This window comes from Amblyraja radiata, chromosome 6 (genome assembly GCF_010909765.2).
Source record: "Amblyraja radiata isolate CabotCenter1 chromosome 6, sAmbRad1.1.pri, whole genome shotgun sequence".
Taxonomy (NCBI): Eukaryota; Metazoa; Chordata; class Chondrichthyes; order Rajiformes; family Rajidae; genus Amblyraja; species Amblyraja radiata.
In genome coordinates, this window is record NC_045961.1 from 103,692,800 (window position 1) to 103,718,656 (window position 25,857).

Genomic DNA, 25,857 nt, shown 5'->3' on the forward strand with positions numbered 1-25,857 from the left:
ATGAGAGCTGAGTATATTTTGTACTTGGTTTCTCCATTGTTTAGAAGCTACATTTATGGTTAAAGAATTGCTATATACAGGATTAAAATGCCAAATTCTGATATCGGCATGTTGGAGGGCTTAAGTGGTACCTAACAAGATGAGAATATTTTTAACTATGTTGCATAAGAAAAATGGAAAATGGAAAATGTTGATTTCTGGATGATAACCTCCCAAATTGTAATCACTGGATTAACCCTCTTCTGTGTTGGTGGTAGATATTATCAGCTGTACAAATACTATCTTTAGCCCACATCCTTGTCCCCAGCAATGCCATCTGAACTTTTTGGTAACAAGGAAACACTTTTTCTCACAGAGAGTGGTGAGTGTCGAATTCTCTGCCTCAGAGGGCGGTGGAGGCAGGTTCTTTGGATGCTTTCATGAGAGAGCTAGATAGGGCTCTTAAAGATAGCGGAGTCAGGGGATATGGGGAGAAGGCAGGAACGGGGTACTGATTGGGGATGATCAGCCATGATCACATTGAATGGCGGTGCTGGCTCGAAGGCCCGAATGGCCTACTCCTGCACCTATTGTCTATTGTCTAAAATGTTATTTCTGTGTGGATATTGTGCATCGCCGTATTTCTTTTGAAAACCACCCCTCCCCCCCCTTACTTTGGCTCCAAATCACATGATCAATTAAAATAAAATAGACTGACTTAACGATTTAGACGAGGGAATTAAATGTGACATCTCCAAGTTTGCGGATGACACAAAGCTGCACAAAGGATGAGAGGAGATCTCAGAAACATATAAAATTCTTAAAGGATTGGACACTCTAGATGCAAGAAAAATGTTCCCGATGTTGGGGGAAGTCTAGAGCCAGGGGTCGCAGTTTAAGAATAAGGGGTAGGCCGTTTAGGACTGAGATGAGGAAAAACCTTTTCACGCAGAGAGTTGTGTATCTGCGGAATTCTCTGTCACAGAAGGCAGTGGAGGTCAATTCACTGGATGTTTTCAAGAGGGTTAGATTTAGCTCTTAGGGCTAAAGGAATCAAGGGATACAGGGAAAAAGCAGGAACGGGGTCCTGATTTTAGATGATCAGCCATGATCATATTGAATGGCGGTGCTGGCTCGAAGGGCCGAATGGCCTACTCCTGCACCTATGTTTCTATGTTTCTATCTCCAGAAATTGAGTCCAAAGATTTGACCATCTATTTTGCAGAACCATCCGCTGTATATTAATTATTTTTCTTGAAAGGAAGGGTTGTCAGCCTTCTATGCAATATTCTAAGTGTGGCCGGATCAAGGTTTGGGCTAACTGTTTTTTTTACCCAGTGTCAAATGCTCTCACGGGATCTCAGTGCTATGATTAGCTTTCTTGAAAAATTGCCCAGTCATTGGATTTGGCTCAATCAATGATTAGTAATCGTCCACAAAACACTTCCACCAGATGCCTTCAATCATGAATAGATTGGTTTCATATTTCATTGATTCTTTTATTCATAGATCATGATACCATTAGCTGGTTTTCTGGTATTTTACAAAGTGATAGCATAAACATTCTCAATCAGCTGCAATGGAGTTCTTTAGAACTATTATTAATAACCTATTTCTCTCTAAATATTTCCATATCCTGTTATCACCTATCTGCATGGACCTGTATTTCACAAGTCAATTGTCCACTCTGGGAGTATTTCTCTCGTTAATGTAGATCAGCGAGGGACTCGCTGTTCCACTGCCTGTGTTCAAGATTATTTGTTATGGCTTTGTATCTTTAGATCAACATTGGAGCTTGAAACATTAATTCTCCGCCACCGTGCTAATCTATCTGATTGGCGGCAGAGTTGCAGCCTTACAGCACCAGACGCTCGGGAATTTGTACGTTCCCCCTGTGATCTTGTGGGTTTCCCCTGGGTGCTCCGGTCTCCTCCCACATTGCCCCTACAGTGTGTGTGTGGGGGGAGGGGGGGGGGGGAATCGCTGGTAGGCTTGGACTTGGTGGACCATAGGGCCTGTTTCAGATTCAGATTCAACTTTAATTGTCATTGTCAGTGTACAGTACAGAGACAACGAAATGCAGTTAGCATCTCCCTGGAAGAGCGACATAGAATATGATTTCAATAAATAAATCTATTTACATGCATACAGTCATAGTGTTTTTCCTGTGTGAGGAGTGTCGGGGGTGGGGGGTGATTGGCAGTCACCGAGGTACAGTGTTGAGTAGAGTGACAGCCGCAGGGAAGAAGCTGTTCCTGGACCTGCTGGTCCGGCAACGGAGAGACCTGTAGCGCCTCCCGGATGGTAGGAGGGTAAACAGTCCATGGTTGGGGTGAGAGCAGTCCTTGGCGATGCTGAGCGCCCTCCGCAGACAACGCTTGCTGTATCTCTAAACTAAACTAAACCCGACACTTTTAGAATGGTAGTTTTGTGTGGATTAGATGAATGTCCCATTTATTTAATAATCCCTGCCAATTCAGAGTTTATTATTCATCTGTAATTGCCAGATATGTTGGAGTCTTTCGGTTGTCAGAGGGCAGGAAGAGTGCTGGTGGTCCCATTACAGCACGGATGTGGAGGCTTTGGAGAGGGTGCAGAACAGGTTTGCCCGAATGCTGCCTGGATTAGCGGCGCCTGGACCGTCGGAGGTTGAGGGGAAACTTAATGGAAGTATATTAAATTATGAGAGAGATAGGATAGACAGTCAGAAACTTGGTCCCAGGGTGTAATGTCAAAGAAGGCGTAGCTTTCAGGTGAGAGGGGAAACTTCAAAGGAGATGCACGGGGCCTGGTATAAATGTCAAAATCGTCCCTAGTTTAGGATAGTGTGCAGGGATTGCTGGTCAGTGTGGACTCGATGGGCCGAAGGGCCTGTTTCCGCATTGTATCTCCAAACTAAACTAAACTAAAAGTAAATTGAAAATGTAAACATAGAAACATAGAAAATAGGTGCAGGAGGAGGCCATTCGGCCCTTCGAGCCAGCACCGCCATTCAATATGATCATGGCTGATCATCCCCTATCAATAACCCGTGCCTGCCTTCTCCCCATATTCCTTGATTCCACTAGCCCCTAGAGCTCTATCTAACTCTCTCTTAAATCCATCCAGTGATTTGGCCTCCACTGCCCTCTGTGGCAGGGAATTCCATAAATTCACAACTCTCTGGATGAAAAAGTTTTTTCTCACCTCTGTCTTACTTCCTCTTCTTTCGTGTCCATCTTCCATGTTTCAATGTCCACATCGCTGCCATCATCCGTAAGGACGCAAGCTTCCGGCGACAATCGGTGGGAGCCACCACTTGTTGCAGTAGATGATGGTGGTAGCAGAATGAGCTCGGGATACGTCCAGTCTCCAGCCCCACCACGTGGACGCTTCTGCTACGGGGCCGAAAATGTACTGCAGAGGACAAATCTTTGGAATGGAAATGAAGTGGACAGTCCTTTCAAAAGCCACAGTGGCGCAGCTGGTAGAACTGCTGCCTCAAACCACCAAAGACCCGGATTTGATCTTGTCTGTGTGGAGTTTGCACGTTCTTTCTGTGGGTTTCTTCTGGGTGTTCCGGTTTTCTCCCACCTTCCAAAGACGATGATACAAAGACGGGGGTATGGAGAGAAGGCAGGTACGGGATACTGAGTTGGATGATCAGCCATGATCATATTGAGTGGCGGTGCAGGCTCGAAGGGCCAAATGGCCTACTCCTGCACCTATTTTCTATGTTTCTACTTTTTTGTTACATGTACCTCGGTACAGTGTAATCCCATCTTTGCATACTGTTCAGTAAAAATCTAAGCATGCACTGGCAAAATCATACTCTCATGCAAGGGTATAAAAATAATAGATCACACAGTGGCAGTACACAGAGTCGACACCTTTCTGGTGTCATCTTGTACCTTTCAAGTTCAGAGTTGTGTTAGAGAGAAAGTGGGATCACGTGGAACTAGTGTAAATGGGTGATGAGTAGACTCTCTCTCTCCCTCTCTCCTGTGTGTGTGTGTGTGTCTCTCTCTCTCCCCCCCCCCCCCGGTCTGTGTGCGTCTCTCTATCTGTGTATGTGTGTCTCTCTATCTGTTTCTCCGTCTGATTAGTGTGTCAGGACGGAGAGGAACCCAGACGACTGGCAGCCTTGAAGTGCGGATGTCTGGAGCAGCCTGGTCACATTGCAGAAGCATGCTGAATTTGCCGATGTGGTGTTAAAGTCTTAACTTTCCACTTCCAGAAAAAGCGCATCTCAGACCTATTCATGCTGCAACTATGAAACACTATCCACTGCATTCTTTGAGGCCCTTTCATACTATTTCATAGACTTTGTCCTTTTTGTTGTATGTACTAATTCTACCAAGCCTTTCAAATCGGTCCATGCGGGGTTTCAATTACAACGTGGCAATTGTTGCAGCCTTCAGTGCTACCATTACACATTCTAAAGGAGCTGTCCAACCCCTTGCCCAAGGGCTAACTTTATTGTTCCTTTCATACATTAGTGGGCTATTTTGGCTTTTGTCTCTGCTCTCTTGGTCCAAACCTTTTTGTCCAAGATTCAGTCTCCATCAGAGGACGGACTATCACCAGACTCTTACAAATCCACTGACTCTCAAAGTTACCTGGACCACACCTCCTCCCACCATGTCACGTCAAAGTTGCCAGTCCCTGCTCTCCATTTCTCCGTCTCTATCAGCCATGATCACATTGAATGGCGGTGCTGGCTCGAAGTGCCCAATGGCCTCCTCCTGTACCTATTGTCTATGTTTCTATTTTCTATGTTTCTATTTTCTATGTTTCTATCTGCCCCCGAGATGAGGCTTTCCATTCGAGGACTCTGGATAGACTCGGCTTGTACTCGCTGGAATTTAGAAGATTGAGGGGGGATCTTATAGAAACTTACAAAATTCTAAAGGGGTTGGACAGGCTAGATGCAGGAAGATTGTTCCCGATGTTGGGGAAGTCCAGAACAAGGGGTCACAGTTTAAGGATAAGGGGGAAATCTTTTAGGACCGAGATGAGAAAAACATTTTTCACACAGAGAGTGGTGAATCTGTGGAATTCTCTCCCGCAGAAGGTAGTTGAGGCCAGTTCATTGGCTATATTTAAGAGGGAGTTAGATGTGGCCCTTGTGGCTAAAGGGATCAGGGGGTATGGAGAGAGGGCAGGTACAGGATACTGAGTTGGATGATCAGCCATGATCATATTGAATGGCGGTGCAGGCTCGAAGGGCCGAATAGCCTACTCCTGCACCTATTGTCTATGTTTCTATCTGCCTCCGAGATGAGGCTTTCTATTACATTTTCTTTTCTAAATATGATTTCCCATTTGTTGTTCTAGATGAATCCATCACCCATGTCTCCTCTGTGTTCTGTAGCTCTGCTCTTGCTCCCCCTGCTCTCCCTCCCTCCACCCCCCCCCCCCCCCCCCCCCTCCCCCTGCCCACCACAAGGAACAAGGATACAGTTCCGTGTAGGAAGGATCTGCAGATGCTGGTTTAAACCGAAGATAGACACAAAATGCTGGAGTAACACAGCGGGACGGGCAGCATCTCTGGATAGAAGGAATGGGTGAAGTTTCGGGTCGAGACCCTTCTTCAGGTGTCAGGAATGGTCGAGACCTGAAACGTCACCCATTCCTTCCATCCAGAGATGCTGCCCGTCCCGCTGTGTTACTCCAGCATTTTGTGTGTAAGGATAGAGTTCCCGTAATCCTCGCCTTTCACCCCACCGGCCTTTGCATCCAGCAATCGATTCCCTGACATTTCCGCCTCCTTCAGCGAGATCCCACCACCTGTCACATCTTCCCATCTTTATACTACCCGCAGAAAGCGCTCCGTCCCTCGGGCCGAAACGTTGCTTATTTCCTTCATAGATGCTGCTGCACCCACTGAGTTTCTCCAGCATTTTTGTCTACCTTCGATTTTCCAGCATCTGCAGTTCCTTCTTAAACACTTCCCCTATACCTCCTTCCTTGCCTCTATCCCCCAGCAGTCCCTCCAGGTGAGACAGAGGTTTGGGTGCAACTCCTCTAACCTAATCCACTGCTTTTGGTGCCCCCTTTACATCAGCGAGACCACATATAGACAAGGCGACCATTTTGCCAAATATATGCACTTGATTTGCCGAGACCTGCTGGATCTCCCAGTTGCAAACCATTTTAACTCTTTCAATTTCCAACCCAACCCAAAACCTCGCCTAGGTAGTTAGTTTAGTTTATTGTCTCGTGTATCGAGGTACAGTGAAAAGCTTTGTATGTGTGCTAACCCGTCAGCGGAAAGACAATACATGTATCTGCACACAGTGTACAGATACATGACAAAGGGAATAACGTTTGTCAAGATAAAGTCCAGTAACGACCGATTAAATAGAGTCTGAGGGTCTCCAATGAGGTAGATAGTAGCTCAGGACCGCTCACTAGTTGGTGATAGGATGGTTCACTTGTTTGAGAACAGCTGGCAAGAAACTGATCCTGAATCCGGAGGTGTGTGTTTTCAGGCTTCTGTACCTCTTGCCTTATGGGAGAGTGGAGAAAAGGGAGTTGCCCGGGTGCACCTTGTCCTTGATTATGCTGCTGGCCTTGCCGAAGTAGAGTGAAGTGTAAATGATTTCAATGGAGGGGAGACAAAAGTGCTGGAGAAACTCAGCGGCTGAGGCAGCATCTATGGAGCGAAGGAATAGGTGGCGTTTCGGGGCGAGACGCTTCTTCAGACTGATGTGGGGGCGGGGGGCGGGGAGAAGAAAGGAAGAGGCGGAGACAGTGGGCTGTGGGAGAGCTGGGAAGGGGAGGGGAAGGAGGGAGAAAGCAAGGACTACCTGAAATTGGAGAAGTCAATGTTCATACCACTGGGGTGTAAACTACCCAAGTGAAATATGAGGTGCTGCTCTTCCAATTTGCGGTGGGACTCACTCTAGCCATGGAGGAGGCCCAGGACAGAAAGGTCGGATTGGAAATGGGAGGGGAAGTTGAAGTGCTGAGCCATCGGGAGATCAGGTTAGTTATTGCGAACTGAGCAGAGGTGTTGGGCGAAGCGATCGGCAAGCCTATGCTTGGTCCCACCGATGTAAAGCAGTTGACATCTAGAGCAGCGGATGCAATAGATGAGGTTGGAGGAGGTGGAGGGGAGGCTGAGTTGGCAGGATGGTCTGGGCTACGTCCACAATTCTCTACAATATCTTGCGGTCTTGGATGGAGCTGTTCCCAAATCAAGCTGTGATGCATCCCATTAAAATGCTTTTGAAGGCGCACCTGTAGAAATTGGTGATATTTGTTGGGGACATGACGAGTCTATCCATGTTCTCCAGAGATGCTGCCGGACCTGCTGAGTTAAGGGGCTGTCCCACTGTACGAGCTAAATCAAGAGTTCTCCCGAGTTTCCCCTTGATTCGAACTCGGAGATTTACGGTAATGGCCGCTCGTAGGTACTCGGGGCTCTCGTGGACATTTTTCAACATGTTGAAAAAATTTCACGAGCTGACCGCGTTTCCCGAGTACCTGCCGTTAACGTTAAGAGCCGCTTAGAGACGTCCCGAGCTCCGACGTACCCGCTACGTACATTCTACGTACTTACCACGAGTTTGAATATTATTTTAAACTCAGGAGAGCTCTTGGGTAAACTCGTACAGTGGGACAGGCCCTTTACTGCAGCACATTGCAACTTTTTTTTAAACTAATCCAAATTAGGTCATCCATCACCACCACAAAGGTAGAGTTCTGACAATTATAGTTGACTGAGACCATGCTGGTTACCTGAATGGCTGTACATCATGTTGGTTACCTACATGGCTGTACATCATGCTGGTTACCTACATGGCTGCACATCACGCTGGTTACCTGAATGGCTGTACATCCCGCTGGTTACCTACATGGCTGTACATCAAGCTGGTTACCTACATGGCTGTACATCAAGCTGGTTACCTACATGGCTGTACATCACGCTGGTTACCTACATGGCTGTACATCACGCTGGTTACCTACATGGCTGTACATCACGCTGGTTACCTACATGGCTGTACATCACGCTGGTTACCTACATGGCTGTACATCACGCTGGTTACATACATGGCTGTACATCACGCTGGTTACCTACATGGCTGTACATCACGCTGGTTACCTACATGGCTGTACATCACGGTGGTTACCTGAATGGCTGTACATCACGCTGGTTACCTACATGGCTGTACATCACGCTGGTTACCTACATGGCTGTACATCAAGCTGGTTACCTACATGGCTGTACATCACGCTGGTTACCTACATGGCTGTACATCACGCTGGTTACCTACATGGCTGTACATCACGCTGGTTACCTACATGGCTGTACATCACGCTGGTTACCTACATGGCTGTACATCATGCCTTAGGTGACATGTTTATTGAGTTGACTGAGAGGACAGTTATTTGGCTTGTCTGGTAATTGCTGGAGGGAGTATTTTTCCACTGTCATGTGGTTTATGAGGCGGCTCTCCTGAGATTTTTCGATGACTCAAACACATTGTAATGCAAGTCCTCCTCAGCGCCAAGGGACTGCCTGAAAAGAATGTGTTGAGAAAGAGAGACACAAGAGACTGCGGATAGAGTGATACAGCGTTAAGGTGGTATGGCTGGGCTTGTACACACTGGAGTTTAGAAGGATGAGAGGGAATCTTATTGAAACATATAAGATTGTTAAGGGTTTGGACACTCTAGGGGCAGGAAAACATGTTCCCGATGTTGGGTGAGTCCAGAACCAGGGGCCACAGTTTAAGAATAAGGGGTAAGCCATTAGAACGGAGATGAGGAAACACCTTTTCGCACATAGTGGTGATTCTGTGGAATTCTCTGCTTCAAGATAGAGCAAGATAGGGCTCTTAAAGATAGCAGAGTCAGGGGATATGGGGAGAAGGCAGGAACGGGGTACTGATTGTGGATGATCAGTCATGATCACATTGAATGGCAGTGCTGGCTCGAAGGGCCAAATGGCCTACTCCTGCACCTATTGTCTATTGTCTAAAAAAGGCCCTTCGACCCATAATGTCTGTGTCGAACATGATGCCAAGCTAAACTAACATCATCTGATCTGTGCCCCTCCATTTCCTGAATATCCAGGTGCCTATCTAAAAGCCTCATAAACTGCATAGTTTCTGATGCTTTACCTCCCCCCCTTGACTCCATCCAAGGACCCAAACAGTCTTTCCAGGTGAGGCAGAGGTTCGCCTGCACCTCCTCCAACCTCATCTACTGTATCCGCTGTTCCAGGTGTCAACTTCCCTACATCGGTGAGACCAAGCGCAGGCTCGGCGATCGCTTCACTGAACACCTCCGCTCAGTCCGTCTTAACCTACCTGATCTCCCGGTGGCTCAGCACTTCAACTCTCCCTCCCATTCCCAATCTGACCTTTCTGTCCTGGGCCTCCTCCATTGTCAGAGTGAGGCCCAGCGCAAATTGGAGGAACAGCACCTCATATTTCGCTTGGGCAGTTTACACCCCAGCGGTATGAACATTGACTTCTCTAACTTCAGATAGCCCTTGCTTTCTCTCTCCTTCCCCTCCCCCTTCCCAGTTCTCCCACTAGTCCTACAGTCTCCGCCTTTTCCTTCCTTTATCCCGCCCCCCCACCCCAACTTCAGTCTGAAGAAGGGTCTTGACCTGAAACGTCACCTATTCCTTCTCTCCATAGATGTTGCCTCACCCGCTGAGTTACTCCAGCATTTTGTGTCTACCTTCGATTTTATCCAGCATTTGCAGTTCTTTCTTACACATTTTGTCCCTGTTCCGTGTCAGTTTGGTTTAGTTTGTATTATCGTCCCATGCATCGACATACAGTGAGAATCTTCACTGTACCTGGTACACGTGACAATAAAGAAACCATTGACCATTGAAAACGTTGCCCTGCAATGTATTCAGGCAAGTTATACCATCCATGAGTGTGACCTATCTAAAGGCGGTTTCGGTGGTGCAGCGGTAGAGTTGCTGCCTCACAGCGAATGCAGCACCAGAGACCCAGGTTCGATCCCGACTATGGGGTTTGCATGTTCTCCCCGTGACTTGCGTGGGTTTTCTCCGAGATCTTCGGTTTTCTCCCACACTCCAAAGACGTGCAGGTTTGTAGGTTAATTGGATTGGTAAATGCAAACATTGTCCCTAGTGGGTGTAGGATAGTGTTAATGTCCGGGGATCGCTGGCCGGCGCGGAGCCGGTGGGCTGAAGGGCCTGTTTGCGCACTGAATCTCTAAACTAAACTAAACTCAACCACGCCACACACAAGTACAAGTCCAGTAAAGTCCGATTTAAGATTGTCCGAGGATCTCCAATGAGATAGATGGTAGATCAGGACCGCTCTCCAGTTGGTGAGAGGACGGTTCAGTTGCCTAAACATGGTTCTGTTATCAGGTAACCCAACCATCCTATCACCAACTGGAGAGCGGTCCTGATCTACCGTTCACTGAATTGGAGACCCTCAGACTATCTTTAATGGGACTTTATCTTGCACTAAACTTTATTCCCTTTATTCTATATCTGTGCACTACGGGCGAATTGATTGAAATCATGTATCAGATTTTCACTGACTGAATAGCACGCACGATAAAAGCTTTCACTTTTCCTTGCTGCATGTGACAATAACAAACTAATTTCTATATTACCAGTAATGCAAAAAGGAAAATAAACTGAGTTCAGAATGCTTCAGAGAAAGTACAGATTTTTTTTTTTAAGTGCACGAGCCATACTGTGGTAGGTTGGGAGATCGGGGCTACACAGTTAGTATTTGAGTGGTTCATTCAATGGTTGATAACAGCGGGGCAGAAGCTGTTCTTGCGTCTGATGTTTTGGATGAGGTGTTGAACGAAAGTTTTGTCTCCGCTCTTAAAACATCCTGTGGTGCAATAACACAGGTTTCTGTGGTGACCTTGACAATATTCACTCCTCCACCAACAGCACTAACAATACTTGACTACACTTCTTCCCACCCTGCTTCCTGTAAGGACTCCATCCCCTACTCCCAATTCCTCCGTCTACGCCGCATCTGCTCCCAGGATGAGGTGTTGCACACCAGGGCACTGAAATGTCCTCATTCTTCAGGGAACCCCCGGGGTTCCCCTCCCCCACTATAGATGAGGCTCGCACCAGGGTCTCCTCCATACCCCGTAACACTGCTCTCTCTCCCCATCCCCCCACTCGCAACAAGGGCAGAGTCCCCCTAGTCCTCACCTTTCACCCCACTAGCCGGCACATACAACAAATAGTCCTCCGTCAGTTTTGCCACCTCCAACGTGACCCCACCACTCTCCACATCTTCCCATCTCCCCCCATGTCTGCCTTCCGCAAAGACCGCTCCCTCCGCAACTCCCTTGTCAATTCTTCCCTTCCCTCCCGCTCCACCCCTTCCCCGGGCACTTTCCCTTGCAACCGCAAGAGATGCTACATTTGTCGCTTTACCTCCCCCCTCGACTCCATTCAAGGACCCAAGCACTCGTTCCAGGTGCGACAGAGGTTCACCTGCATCTCCTCCAACTTCATCTATTGCATCCGCTGCTCTAGATATCAGCTGATCTACATCGGTGAGACCAAGCGTAGGCTTGACGATCGTTTCGCCGAACACCTCCGCTCGGTCCGCAATAACCAACCTGACCTCCCGGTGGCTCAGCACTTCAACTCCCCCTCCCATTCCGTATCCGACCTCTCTGTCCTGGGCCTCCTCCACGTCCAGAGTGAGCAACACCGGAATTTGGTGGAACAGCGCCTCATATTCCGCTTGGGGAGTCTGCATCCTGGGGGCATGAACATTGAATTCTCCCAATTGCTGTCTCCTCCCCTTCCTATCTCCTTCAGACCTCGGGCTCCTCCTCCTTTTTCCTTTCTTCTCCCCACCTCCCCCCCAACCCCTATCAGTCTGAAGAAGGGTTTCGGCCCGAAACATTGCCTATTTCCTTCGCTCCATAGATGCTGCTGCACCCACTGAGTTTCTCCAGCATTTTTGTGTACCTAGCACTAACAATACAGTTGGTTAGTTATTCTGACATTGCTGTTTGTGGGGAAATTGCTCGGCATCAATTGGCTGCGTTGCCTTTTGAAGTTACCATGCAATTGCAAAATTGTGCCGAGTTCTGGAGCGTTTGTGTTATTGATTCGTAGAGTCTTGTAGTAGGCCCCCCTCGGTCATGACTGACCATGAGTGATGCATCCTGGTCGGATGCCAGCCTGGGCGATCGATGTCATATGGAGGACAGACAGGCTGTTGCCCATGCAGCACGTCCCCCCTCTCCACGTCACTGATCGATCCAAAGGACCAGCAGGGCCGTTACAGTTTGGCACCAGCGCCGTCGCAGGAGCTGCCAGAGTGAGGTTGTAGACAACGACAAACTGCCTTAGGGGCTCCGACTCCGGATTTTCTTGAGTTTACTCCAGACTTTTCCATGACTGGATATGGCCACAGGCAGTGGAGGTTTTAAATCAAAGTTTTCCCTCTCCTAGATGGACTGCCTTCCCAGGCTGACGAAGACTCGTTGGGGGCGGGAGCATCTACCTTCCCGTGCAGGTCTATAGCACCTGCCCACTGTGCAGAATCATTCAGCATGGGAACAGGCCGTGTGGCCCATCACATCCACACTGATCATTGGGGACTCAGTGGATCAATGACACTTTATTGTCACATGTACCGAGCTACAGCGAATTTGTTTTTTGCATACAGTTTGGTAAAAACCTTAACATCCACAGGCGTAATCACACTTGAATGCAAGACTGTAGGAATAGTAAATTACACTGAGATAGTGCATAAGAGTCGCCACGTTTATGGCGCCATTTTGTTTGATTTGTCTTGGCCAGGCGATGTCCCTGTTTGTCATTAGTGTGGTGTTCACGCACCTAGCCAGTCGCCCTCCATGCCGAGCTGATCCAGAATGGTAAAGATGCCGGAGTAACAGGCAGCATCTCCAGAGAAAAGCATTAGGCACGTTTCAGACTGAAGAAGGGTTCCCACCCGAAACGTCACCTGTTCTTTTCCTCCAGAGATGCTGCCTGACCGGCTGATTTACATACAGTGCATTCAATTCAGTTCAGTTTATTGCCACGTGTACCGAGGTACAGTGAAAAGCTTTTTGTTGCGTGCTATCCAGTCAGCGGAAAGACAATACACAATTACAATCGAGCCTTTCACAGTGTACAGATCTGTAGGAGTAGGGATTTAAAATTGTGGAGCGATTGTAATGTTTGATTGCAGCTCTGCTTCTGTAACTTAACACACAAATAGTCGCCTGGATTAGGCAGGTATCCCCCACTATCTTATGGGCCTGTCCCACTTACGCGATTTGCCAGCACTTGTCATAGTCACAGCAAGTCTCCGGAAATTTTCAACATGTTGAAAATCCATTCGGCGACCAGAAAAAGGTACGACTCTTTGGGCAACTACTCACGACCATACAGGCGTCGTGACGCCTTTGTGGTCGCCCAAAGAGTCGTACCTTTTTCTGGTCGCCGCTGGATTTTCAACATGTTGAAAATTTTCGGCGACCTGCTGAGACGATGACGGGTGCGGCAAAAATCGTGTAAGTGGGACAGGCCCTTTACATAGTGGATCCCTTCCTTATCTCGTGCCTCCCTCCTTACCCTAAATCTACACTCTCCAGTTTCACTCATAGAGACCAGTACTTACTTTAATGTAATGGCAATTCCAAACTTTTCCGATGTACAAATTTCTGTTGCCATTACTACACGGGCAAGTAAGGAGTGATGATACGCAGACGATAAAAAGGAACGGATCCTCCAGTCGTCATTTCCAGTTTAATTTATTCTTTATTGAAGCAGTTGTACAAATAAAAAAAGTGAACGTACCAGATCCTCTTTATTCTTATACAAATTGTAGCTTTCCGTTCTTACCATCTGATCTGGTAAGAACTGTATTCTCTCTCCCGTGCCTGCTCGTCTGACCTGCCCACACCCTCCCCTGGCATGATATATGTATTGTTCATCTACGTATCAGAAGCCCACTGCCAAGCGTTCAAAGTAATACTACTTGACAAAATAATAATATAATTTGCTAACAGTAACTAGCCGAAGCATGAATGGCTCCCACATCTGATGTGGAGAGGCAATGTTCCCTGCACGCTACTGTACCTTCTACTCTGGAGTTTAGAAGGATGAGAGGGAATCTTGTTGAAACATATAAGATTATTAAGGGTTTGGACACGTTAGAGGCAGGAAACATGTTCCTGATGTTGGGGGAGTCCAGAACCAGGGGCCACAGTTTAAGAATATGGAGTAAGCCGTTTAGAACGGAGATGAGGAAACACTTTTTCTCACAGAGAGTGGTGAGTCTGTGGAATTTTCTGCCTCAGAGGGCGGTGGAGGCCAATCCTCTGGACGCTTTCAAGAGAGAGCTAGATAGAGCTCTTAAAAATAGCGGAGTCAGGGGATACGGGGAGAAGGCAGGAACGGGGTACTGATTGGGGATGATCAGCCATGATCACATTGAATGGCGGTGCTGGCTTGAAGGGCCGAACGGCCTACTCCTGCCCCTATTGTCTATTGCTCAAAACCTTGATACACTTCACTCGTGCTTCCTCTTAAGCTTCTCTATTCCAAGGAAAATAGACACCCGTTTCTCCATTCTCTCGTCATTACCGGACAGCTCTGTCCCAGATAACATCCCAGTAAATCTCCACTCTAATCATATATTTAATCCTATTTATGGCCAATCCTCACGTGTAAAAATAGACGTTCCCTCGCACGAAACTGGACCAAATCAGTTCAAGGTCTGTGGCCATTTGAGCTTCCTCCCACAGCAAGTGTAACTAGAATGCTCACAAGTTCGATAGCAAGACAGAACATGATATATAAAAATGTGGTCAAGTGTTCCCAGTTATGTGGCACTGTGTGGTGGAGCGGTAGAGTGGCTGCCTTACAGCGCCAGAGACCCGGGTTCCATCCTGTCTGTACGGAGTTTGTACCTTCTCCCTATGCCTGCTTGCGTTTTCTCACAGTGCTCCTGTTTCTTCCCACATTCCAAAGACGTATGTATGGGTTTGTAATTGGCCTCTGTAAATTGTTCCTAGTATGTGGGATAGAATTGTTGATGAGTGATCATTGGTCGGCGTGGGTCGAAGGGCCTGTTTCAGCAATGTATGTCTAAACTAAAGAACACTATCTTGTAATTATATTTTCAGTAGCAAAGTTTAAGTGGGATGTTGTGTGAGTTTGAAATATATATGCCCCCCGTCATTGCTACCTTACAGCGAATGCAGCGCCAAAGACCTGGGTTTGGTCCCGACTACGGGTGCTGTCTGTGCGGAGTTTGCACGTTCTCCCCGTGACCTGCGTGGGTTTTCTCCGAGATCTTCGGTTTCCTCCCACACTCCAAAGACGTACAGGTTTGTAGGTTAATTGGCTTGGTAAATGTAAAACTTGTCCCTAGTGTGTGTAGGGTAGTGGTTATGTGCGGGGATCGCTGGTCGGCACGGATTCGGTCGGCCGAAGGGCCTGTTTCCGTGCTATCTCTAAAATTAAAACAAATCTAAATTCCTTCTGTAGAAACTCTGATCTTAGTGGTGATTTAAATTTTCAGACGGACTACGAAAGGAAACAAGAACCCACAACCTTGCTGTCTTTCTGTTTTTGTTTTGTTTGCAGCGATAGGTTTTGGTGACTGAAGATGTCAGATAATGGCGAAGTGGAAGACAAGCCTCCAGCTCCGCCCATGAGGAACACCAGCACCATGATTGGTGTGGGCAGCAAGGACTCTGGCAACCTTAACCATGGCTCCAAGCCTCTTCCCTTGGCTCCTGAAGAGAAGAAAAAGAAAGACAGGCTCAGGTTCTTTCCCGGAGCAGGAGACAAAAGTAACCGCGCTTTTCTTTACTTTTTAAAACCTTTTATCTTTTTAGTGTGCTGCTGGTTGTCTTTGTTTGTTAGCAATTCAGTGATCGATACACCTCAAGAGTTTCACTCCTCGAGAGTGTTTCTGTACTACAAAGCTCTTGACAACTCTGGTCACAAAAACCCCCCACAAATTACTGGGGCAACTCAGCGGCTCAGGCAGCATCTCTGGTGAATATGGATCAGTGACGTTTCAGGTCAGGATCCAAAATGTCACCTATCCATGTGCTCCAGAGATGTAGCCTGACTAGACAAAAGTGCTGGAGAAACTCAGCGGGTGCAGCAGCATCTATGGAGCGAAGGAAATAGGCAACGTTTCGGGCTGAAACCCTTCTTCAGACTAATGGAGGGTGGGTGGTGGGGGGGGGGCGAAGAAAGGAAAAAGGAGGAGGAGGAGCCCGAGGGCTGAGGGAGAGCTGAGAAGGGGAAGAGAAAGCAAGGGCTACCGGAAATTGGAGAATTCAATGTTTATGCCACTAGGGTGCAGACTGCCCAAGCGGAATATGAGGCGCTGCTCCTCCAATTTCCGGTGGTGCTCACTCTGGCCATGGAGGAGGCCCAGGACAGAGAGGTCGGATTCCAGCAGTTTCTCCAGCACTTTTGTCTACCTTCGATTTTCCAGCATCTGCAGTTCCTTCATGAACAACATGCAGCCTGACTAACTACGTTGCCCCAGTAATATGTCTATATTGTTACTGTGATAATTTGACATCTATAAATGAAGCTGCCAGTAACTCAGCCAGATTATTTCTGGTGTTTAAAAAAAAAAGACTTAAAGTGCTGATCCTAAACGTCACCTATCCATGTTTCCTAGAGATGCTGCCTGACCCGCTGAGTTACTCCGGTTACTTAGTATCTTTTGTTCATAAACCAGCATCTGCAGTTACTTGTTCCTACTATTTCTAGTGTTATTCTGACAGGATCTTAGGCCTAGAATGAACAGTTTATCTCCTAGAATCTACATTACTGATCATCTATGAATTAAATCATTTATTTTTTGATGGATTGAAAGATATAGCATGTGAACAGACCTTTCTACCCACAGTGCCCACTCCATTGTTCACATGTTCTGTTATCCTACTTTCTCATCCATTTCCTACCCACTACCAGGGGCAGTTTACAGAGTAAGTTTATTGGCCAAGTATTCACATACAAGGAATTTGCCTTGGTGCTCCGCCCACATGACATACAGTGACAGTTACGAATGACTCAGAAAACACTAAATATTAATAATAAAACACCATTGATCAAGCATGTGAACCAACAAAGGGAGGCTACAGATTTTTGGCTGTTGAGTAGAGCAACTACTCGTGGATAAAAACTGTTTTTATGTCTGGCTGTGGCAGCTTTGACAGTCCGGAGTCGCCTTCCAGAGGGAAGTGATTCAAAGAGTTTGTGGCCAGGGTGTGAGGGGTCAGAGATGATCTTGCCCGCTCACTTCCTGGCCCTTGCAGAGGCCAATTACCTTACGAACCCTGACATATTTGGGATGTGGGAGAAAACGGGCCTGCAGGAAACCCACATAGTAGGTATGTTGCAAAGCCTACCTGAAGCGTCTTTGAAAATCTGCCGCTGCCCGTGTGCGCGATTTTGGCGCCGTTTAGAGGGGGCGGGTTTAAAACGCGATTTTCTCTAGGCTGTTCAAATCGAAGATGTTCAGCCTAGTTAATTATTAACGAAAAATCGCCGGAAGACCCCGTCGCAAAAGCTATTATTAGGTTTAAAGGCCTTGAATAATAGTTATAGTAGTTTAAAAATCAATCTCTAAACCCGCGACCGCCAGCAACCGCAGGGTCTTATAAAGCAGACAGCTGAAGGTAGGTTGTATATTTTTACATTAAAAAGGGCTTCTAAAGATCCCTTTATACAAAGTTTAATATTGCGAGTAGCTCATTTTGCGCCCATTATATCGCGCAGTATTTTTCTGGGCATTTGGGGCACAAATCTACCGCAATGTGAACGTTCTAAACCAGCGCGTTCCACAGGGACCCACTGGAAAGCTGATTTAAATGGGCATTTATTTACAGCAATTGAACAATGAATTCCTTCCATTTGGCCTATAAATTAATGTAAATGAGATTTAAAAATCATGTTTTATTGTGAATTATTTTTGAATATTATTTGGACATTTAGGCTATTTAAAAATGTTAATCATTTATTAAGAAATGGATAGATGTTTAGATCTAGTAATTGAAGTCTGAAATTAGCTACAATTAGGTAACTAACTAATTATATGCTTTAATTTCAGGTCATCCAAGTAAGATTATTTTATATTTGTTTCAGAATGCTTCAATCTATGATAACTGAAAATTTCATTCAGTTCTCTTAATTTTTAAGAAAGTTATGGGCTTTTGACTGTTCACGATCACAACTTTTTTGTTATGTCCATAGAAAATCAATAGGGAACAAGATGCTCATTTCCGAGTATGAAAATGGCCATAACTTTTTAAATACTTGAGATATGAAAGTGAATTAGGTGTCAAATTAAACTTATTTTTATGCTTTATCTGATGGGATAAATTACAGACTTGATTTTTAAAATCTCAAAATTTTGTAACATTGCTACACATAGTCACAGGGTGAGTGTGTAGACTCCACACAGAAAGCATCCAAGGACAGGATTGAGTCAGAGTCCCTGGCTCTGTGAGGCAACAGCCCTTGGGACAATAGAGCATCACCCGAACCAACCTCCCTTCCATTGACTCCATCTACACTTCACACAGCATAGAATAGGGGGCGAAGGGGAGGGGGTGTGGGGGGGAAATGATGGATGACCTTGTAGAGTTGCTTGTGGTTTTTGCACACCGTGTTCTCCAGCTGTCTTTCACGCCCATGACGGCCACGTTTTCAGTGTCAAATTTGTCTCACACCCACTTCAGGATCTGTCAGTATCAGAGACATGTGAAATAAAAGCAGCGTAAAACTCTCTTATGACACTTGATCTCCCTAACGTTGCTGTGGAATTTCACTTGGAAACAAACAATAGCATGCAAAAGACCAGTGGAAACAACCAAAATATATTAAGTCATCAAACATGAAAGAAAATAGATGAAAATGTATCCAACCAAACAGCTAGTGTGTCAGAAGGAACTGCAGATGCTGGTTTACACCGAGGTTAGACACAAAATGCTGGAGTGACCCAGCAGGTCAGGCAGCATCTCCGGAGAAGAGGAATAGGTGATGTTTCGGGTCGAGACTCTTCTTCTGTCTGAACAGTCTGAAGAAGGGTCTCGACCCAAAACTCCTTTTCTCCAGAGACGCTGCCTGACCCGCTGAGTTCCTCCAGCTTTGTGTCTCTCAAGCCGCTACAGACCCTGTGGTGATTACTGTATACGTCACGTGGACTTAAAAGTCACTTGTTTAAGAAAAGCATGTTTCAGAAAACGACAGGTTTTGTTCAATGATGCTGTGGCAGCAACCAGAAGTGGTAAGATTTCCCCTCAGACATTTTCCTTACTTTCTCTGGTGCTAAGGGTGCTGCCTTAGCACCAGAGAACCAGGTTCAATCCCAACTACGGGTGCTGTCTGTACGGGAGTATGTACGTTCTCCATTGTGACCTGCGTGGGTTTTCTCTGGGCGCTCCAGTTTCCTCCCACACTCCAAAGATGCACAGGTTGTAGGTTAATTTCCTTCGGCAAACATTCTGTAAATTGTTCCCTGGTGTGTAAGATAGTGTTAGTATGTGGGGATGGCTGGTCGACGTCAACTTGGTGGGCCGAATGGCCTGTTTCAGCGCTGTATCTCTAAACTAACCTCTGAGACGTGGGAAGCAGTTTGTATATAGACCGCAGGTTACCTAGACTACTGCGGAGCGCTTTGTGGCAACAAGCTACCAGCTGACCTCATCCCCAATGTAAAAGGCATCAAGAGCAGAAAGTTTGAAGACAATAATAAGGATAAAGAGAGAAAAACAACATGGTACTTCTGTGTCTTTATAAACTCCGTTGAGTTTGCTGTCCCCCTCAATGCCACTTGGATCGGAGCCCTGAAACAAGCAGCTTGCAGAATATTAATCCACAGTTATTTGTTATTCACCTCACTGCAGTTCGTGAGTGTGCCAGAGATCTGTTTCTTCTGAGTGGAAACCATTTTTCAGAATCCTGTACAGCTTGTGCTAATCTTTTACATAGTTAACCGTACCCTTGATGTTGGTGTTTCTGTATTACTCATAACATATTTTATGTGGTAGATTGCAGCAAACAGTTCCTTTATATAACAACAGAAGACAGATGAGCTGGATTACTGTATTGATTGAGTGAAAGACACACCGACCATCGATCAGCTGTTTACACTAGTTCTATATCATCGCACGTTTGCACGTCCACTCAGTACACACTCGGGACAATTAACCTACAAACCCGCATGTTTTTGGGATGTTGGAGGAAACCAGAGCACATGAAGGAATAAACTGCAAATGTTGGTTTACACTGAAGATGTACACAAATTGCTGGAGTAACTCAGCAGGTCAGGTGGCATCTCTGGGGGAAAAAGGAATAGGCGACATTTTGCCCCCGACCTGAAACGTCCCCTGTTCCCTTTCACCGGAGATGCTGCCTGATTCGCTGAGTAACTCCAACATTTTGTGTCTAGCACCTGGCAGAAACCCACGCGGTCACAGGGAGATCATGCAAACTCCACGCAGGCAGCACCGAAGGTCAGGATCGAACCTGTGAGCGTCTCCGGCGCTGTGAGGCAGGAGCTCTACCAGATGCGCCACCGTGCCGCTGTACGACAGACTGGCCATTCGAGGAACCAGTCTGCAAATCTTTGGTGAACTGCTAAAGCAGGTGTAGGTCCCCTTTGTAACGAAGGCGTGACTAATTGTGGAGATACTTTTAGAAACATGGAAAAATAGGTGCAGGAACAGGCCATTCGGTCCTTCGAACCAGCACTGCCATTCAATATGATCGTGGCTAATTGTCTAAAATCAGTACCCCGTTCCTGCTTTCTCCCCATATCCCTTGATTCCATTAGCCCTAAGAGCTAAATCTAACTCCAGTGAATTGGCCTCCACTGCCTCCTGTGGCAGAGAAGGCCCCAGATTCACAACTCTCTGGGTGAAAATGTTTCCCCTTATCTTAGTCCTAAATAGCCTACCTCTTATTCAATAAACTGTGACCCCTGGTTCTGGACTCCCCCAACATCGGGAACATTTTAGCCTGTCCAATCCTTTAAGAATTGTATATGTTTCTATAAGATCCTCTCTCATCCTTCTAAATTCCAGTGAATGCAAGCCAAGGCGACCCATTCTTTCATCATTTGTCAGTCTCGCCATCCTGGGAATTAACCTGTTGAACCTACGCCACATTCCCTCAATAGCAATAATGTCCTTCCTCAAATGAGGAGACCAAAATTGCACACAATACTCCAGGCATGGTCTCACCAGAGCCCTGTACAACTGCAGTAGGACTTCCTTGCTCCTAAACTCAAATCCTCTCGCAATGAAGTACAACTTGCCATAAACTTTCTTTACTGCCTGCTGTACCTGCATGCTTACTTTCAATGACTAATGTACAAGCACACCCAGGTCTCATTGCACCTACCGTTTTCCTAATCTGACATCCAGATAATAATCTGCCTTCCTGTTCTCGCCACCAAAGTGGATAATCTCACATTTATCCACATTATACTGCATCTGGCATGCATCTGCCCGCTCACCCAACCTATCCAAGTCACCCTGCAGCTTCATAGCATCCTCCTCGCAGCTCACACTGCCACCCAGCTTTGTGTCATCCCCAAACTGGGAGATGTTACATTTAATTCCCTTGACTAAATTGTTAATATATATTGTAAATAACTGGGGTCCCAGCATCGAGCCTTGCAGTGCCCCACTAGTCACTGGCTGCCATTCTGAAAACGACCCGTTAATTCCTATTCCTTGCTTCCTGTCTGCCAACCACTTCTCTATCCATGTCAATGCCCTACCACAAATACCATGTGCTCTAATTTTCCACACTAATCTCTTGTGTGGGACTTTGTCAAAGGCTTATTGAAAGTCCAGATACACTACATCCACTGGCTTTCCCTTATCCATTCTATTTGTTACATTCTACTCAAAAAGTTCCAGAAGATTAGTCAAGCATGATTTCCCCTTCATAAATCCATGCTGACTTTGACCAATATCCTGTCACTGCTTTCCAAATGTGTAACATCTTTAATAATCAACTCAAGCATCTTCCCCATCACCAATGTAAGGCTAACTGGTCTTCCCCGCTTTCTCTCTCCCTTATTTCTTAAAAAGTGGAATTACATTGGCTACCCTCTAGTCTGCAGGAACTGATCCCGATTCTAGAGAACATTGGAAAATGATCACCAATGCATCCACAATTTCAAGGGCCACCTCCTTGAGTACTCTGGTATACAGACCATCAGGCCCTGGGGATTTATCTGCCTTCAGTCCCAACAGTTTACCTAACACCATTCCCTTCAGTTCCTCCCTCCCATTAGATCCTCGGTCCCCTGGTATTTCTGGGAGATTGTTTGTGTCTTCCTTGGTGAAGACAGAACCAAAGTACTCGTTTAACTGTTCTGCCATTTCCTTGTTTCCCCATTATAAATTCACCTGTCTCTGACTGTAAGGGACCTACATTTGTCTTCGCTCACCTTTTCCTTTTTACATATCTAAAGAAGCTTTTACAGTCAGTTATCTCTCTGTCTTTTCTCCTGTCCAAAAACTTCATTGCACTAGCAACCTTTTTATGCAGCATAATAGCCCTGTCCCACGGTGCGTGTTCATTCCAAGAGCTCTCCCGAGTTAAAAAAAATCAAACTAGTGGTAAGCACGGAGAATGAACGTAGCGGGTACGTCGGAGCTCGGGGACATCTCTTAGCGCTAACGGCAGGTACTCGGGTAGACTCGCTAACGGCAGGTAAGCACGGGAAGACTCGTGAAGATTTTTCAACATGATGAAAAATGTCCACGAGAGCCCCGAGTACCGACGAGTGGCCATTACCGTAAATCTCCGAGTTTGAATCAGGGCAAACTCGGGAGAACTCGTACCGTGGGACAGGGCTTTTAGACTAGTCTGTTAGTGGCTATTCAAGAGAGGAAATGCTGCCTCTCATTACATTAACTAATTTGTCACAATCTGCACAAAACAAACTAGACAATTTGAGGTGTAAATGTTTAATGAATTAGTAAAGATGAGGAAGGTTCAATATTTCTTATGGGCTGGCTGCTTTGAAATGAGGTTATTTTACACATTTGCAATTGCTATGGTTGAGTACTCATGCCTAATGTATTGTGGACGGCTTGATTGTAATAATGTTTAGTCTTTCCGCTGACGGTATAGAATGCAACCAGAAAAGATTCTCACTCTTCCTCGGTATGTGATAATAAAACTAAACCTATCTTTCTTTTTTATAAAAAACAACCAGAATACATTAACTATTCATTATAAAATTCAGCATTGGTTTAGTTTAGAGATACAGCATTGAAACAGGCCCTTCAGCCCACCGAGTCTGCGCTGACCAGCGATCCCTGCACACTAACACTGCCCTACACACAATAGGGACCATTTACATTTACACCAAGCCAATTAACCTACAAACCTGCACGTCTTTGGAGTGTGGGAGGAAACCGAAGATCTCGGAGAAAATCCACGCGGTCATGGGGAGAACGTACAAACTCCGTACAGACAGCACCCGTAGTCGGGACCGAACCCGGGTCTCCGGCGCTGTAAGTCAGCAACTCTACCGCTGCGCCACCGTGCCGTCTTTGAAGTGCTTACTTGTCACTGACCAAAATTGGGTCAGATGATGTTGGAATTTGCATGGTATTATAAGGATTATGCTCAATTACATTTTAAAAGTGTTGACTTCATGGATTCACCCATTGCATTGGGGATGATCAGCCATGATCACATTGAATGGTGGTGCTGGCTCGAAGGGCCGAATGGCCTACTCCTGCACCTATTGTCTATAGTCCGTTGCATTCTGATCGTAAAAAATACACTCACTTTGCCCACTCCAGTCTGGGGAAGATCCTTCCTCAACATTACTAATTCATTAAACATTTACACCTCAAATTATCTAGTTGACCCGAAAAGTCACCTATCCAAGTTCTCCAGGGATGCTGCCTGACCTGCTGAGTTACTCCAGCGCTATGTGGTTTTTTCCCCCCGTAAGTCAGCATCTGCAGTTCCTTCTTGCCTCATGCCCCCTTTGTTGTTTTTTTCCCCATCACAGTGGAAGGGTCGAGATATAGCAAGGATAGTTATTGAAATATGGAAGGAGCAACTGAAAAGGTATAAAATCAATAGTTAATAAAGAGATTGTGAAAATATTGCACTGTAGGCTAGAAGGCAGATTGTAATATCAAGAGAACGTCACTGACAGGGAAATTAATTGAGGTGCAACCAGTATTTTTAGATACAGAGTTAGATGAGGTATTGATTCTTGACTTGACTTTAAAGATTAGCATGCCTGAAAACAGTAGGTGCTTTTATCTGTGACAGATTGATTCTCATTTGCTTGCATAAGCATTCTCTTATTTTTATCCACTGCTTATTTAATTCCATCGCCGATACTGATGGAAACCTACTCTCTTGGCAGGGAAGCCTCTTCCCTGCCAAGTTTGAAGAAGGGTTTTGGCCCGAAACGTTGCCTATTTCCTTCGCTCCATAGATGCTGCTGCACCCGCTGAGTTTCTCCAGCACTTTTGTCTACCTTCGATTTTCCAGCATCTGCAGTTCCTTCTTAAACACGTCAATATCAAACTCGTGTCTCAAGCCGTGAGCCAGTAGCTCAAACTCTGTCACCCATTTGGGGTTGAGACGGTGTTCTGGGGATATTTAATACTGAGAGCGATTGTTGTAGGAGAGGAATGATCAGAAGAGAGGGGGCATCATAATTAAGATGCAGGCTGAAGTTACTTGTTGAGACTGGAGATTAGTCCATACCTGAATCGTCATCTGTCCATTTCCCTCCACGGATGCTGCCTGACCTGCTGAGTTCCTCCAGCACTTTGTGTTCAGGGGTGTCAAACTACTGGCCCGCGGGCCGGATGCGGCCCATGAAGGGGTCCAATCCGGCCCGCGGGATGATTTGTTGGGGTGGGAGAACGAAGGCAAGGATAGCTGTGGGAGCATGAGCACATTGCACAACTGATACGGCCCGCATGAAGTTGCATTTTGCCCATTCCGGCCCGTGACCTAAAATGAGTTTGACACCACTAGCTCAAGATTTCCCCATCTGTAGTCTCGTGTGTCCCCTTGATATTATTCAGCATGAATTATGAAATGTTAGGAATGCAGGAGGTTATTTAACTCATCTCATCCATGTTGGACAATGAAGACTGGCTCCAGTGGTCACAAATGTCCCTGCCCTTTTAACCCCATTCAGGTCAGCACCTTAGAGCAGTCCAGCCCTGGGACCCCATTATCTCCCTTGCATAGATTCTTATCAGCTTACAACCCAGCGGTATTGACGTTGATTTCTCTAATTTCAAGCAACTCCTACATTCGCTCGCCTCGAGTAGGAGTAAACGGGTCCTTTTCCGAATGGCAGGCAGTGACTAGTGGGGTACCGCAAGGCTCAGTGCTGGGACCCCAGCTATTTACAATATATATTAATGATTTGGACGAGGGAATTGAATGCAACATCTCCAAGTTTGCGGATGACATGAAGCTGGGGGGCAGTGTTAGCTGTGAGGAGGATGCTAGGAGGCTGCAAGGTGACTTGGATAGGCTGGGCGAGTGGGCAAATGCATGGCAGATGCAGTATAATGTGGATAAATGTGAGGTTATCCACTTTGGTGGCAAAAAGAGGAAAGTAGACTATTACCTGAATGTGGCCGATTAGGAAAAGGGGAGATGCAACGAGACCTGGGTGTCATGGTACACCAGTCATTGAAAGTAGGCATGCAGGTGCAGCAGGCAGTGAAGAAAGCGAATGGTATGTTAGCATTCATAGCAAAAGGATTTGAGTATAGGAGCAGGGAGGTTCTACTGCAATTGTACAGGGTCTTGGTGAGACCACACCTGGAGTATTGCGTACAGTTTTGGTCTCCAAATCTGAGGAAGGACATTCTTGCCATAGAGGGAGTACAGAGAAG

General features: G+C 46.3%; 1 protein-coding gene across 3 annotated transcripts in view; it reads left to right on the top strand.

Moving 5' to 3' along the window:
• pak1 (p21 (RAC1) activated kinase 1) overlaps nucleotides 1-25,857 on the top strand; it is a 164,487-nt gene that overhangs the window by 86,654 nt on the left and 51,976 nt on the right. For all 3 annotated transcript variants that reach the window (XM_033023377.1, XM_033023376.1, XM_033023375.1), the window contains one exon: nucleotides 15,557-15,765. In XM_033023377.1, coding sequence (XP_032879268.1) covers nucleotides 15,579-15,765 — 187 coding nt within the window. In that variant the 5' untranslated portion in view covers nucleotides 15,557-15,578. The remainder of the gene's footprint in view (nucleotides 1-15,556; nucleotides 15,766-25,857) is intronic.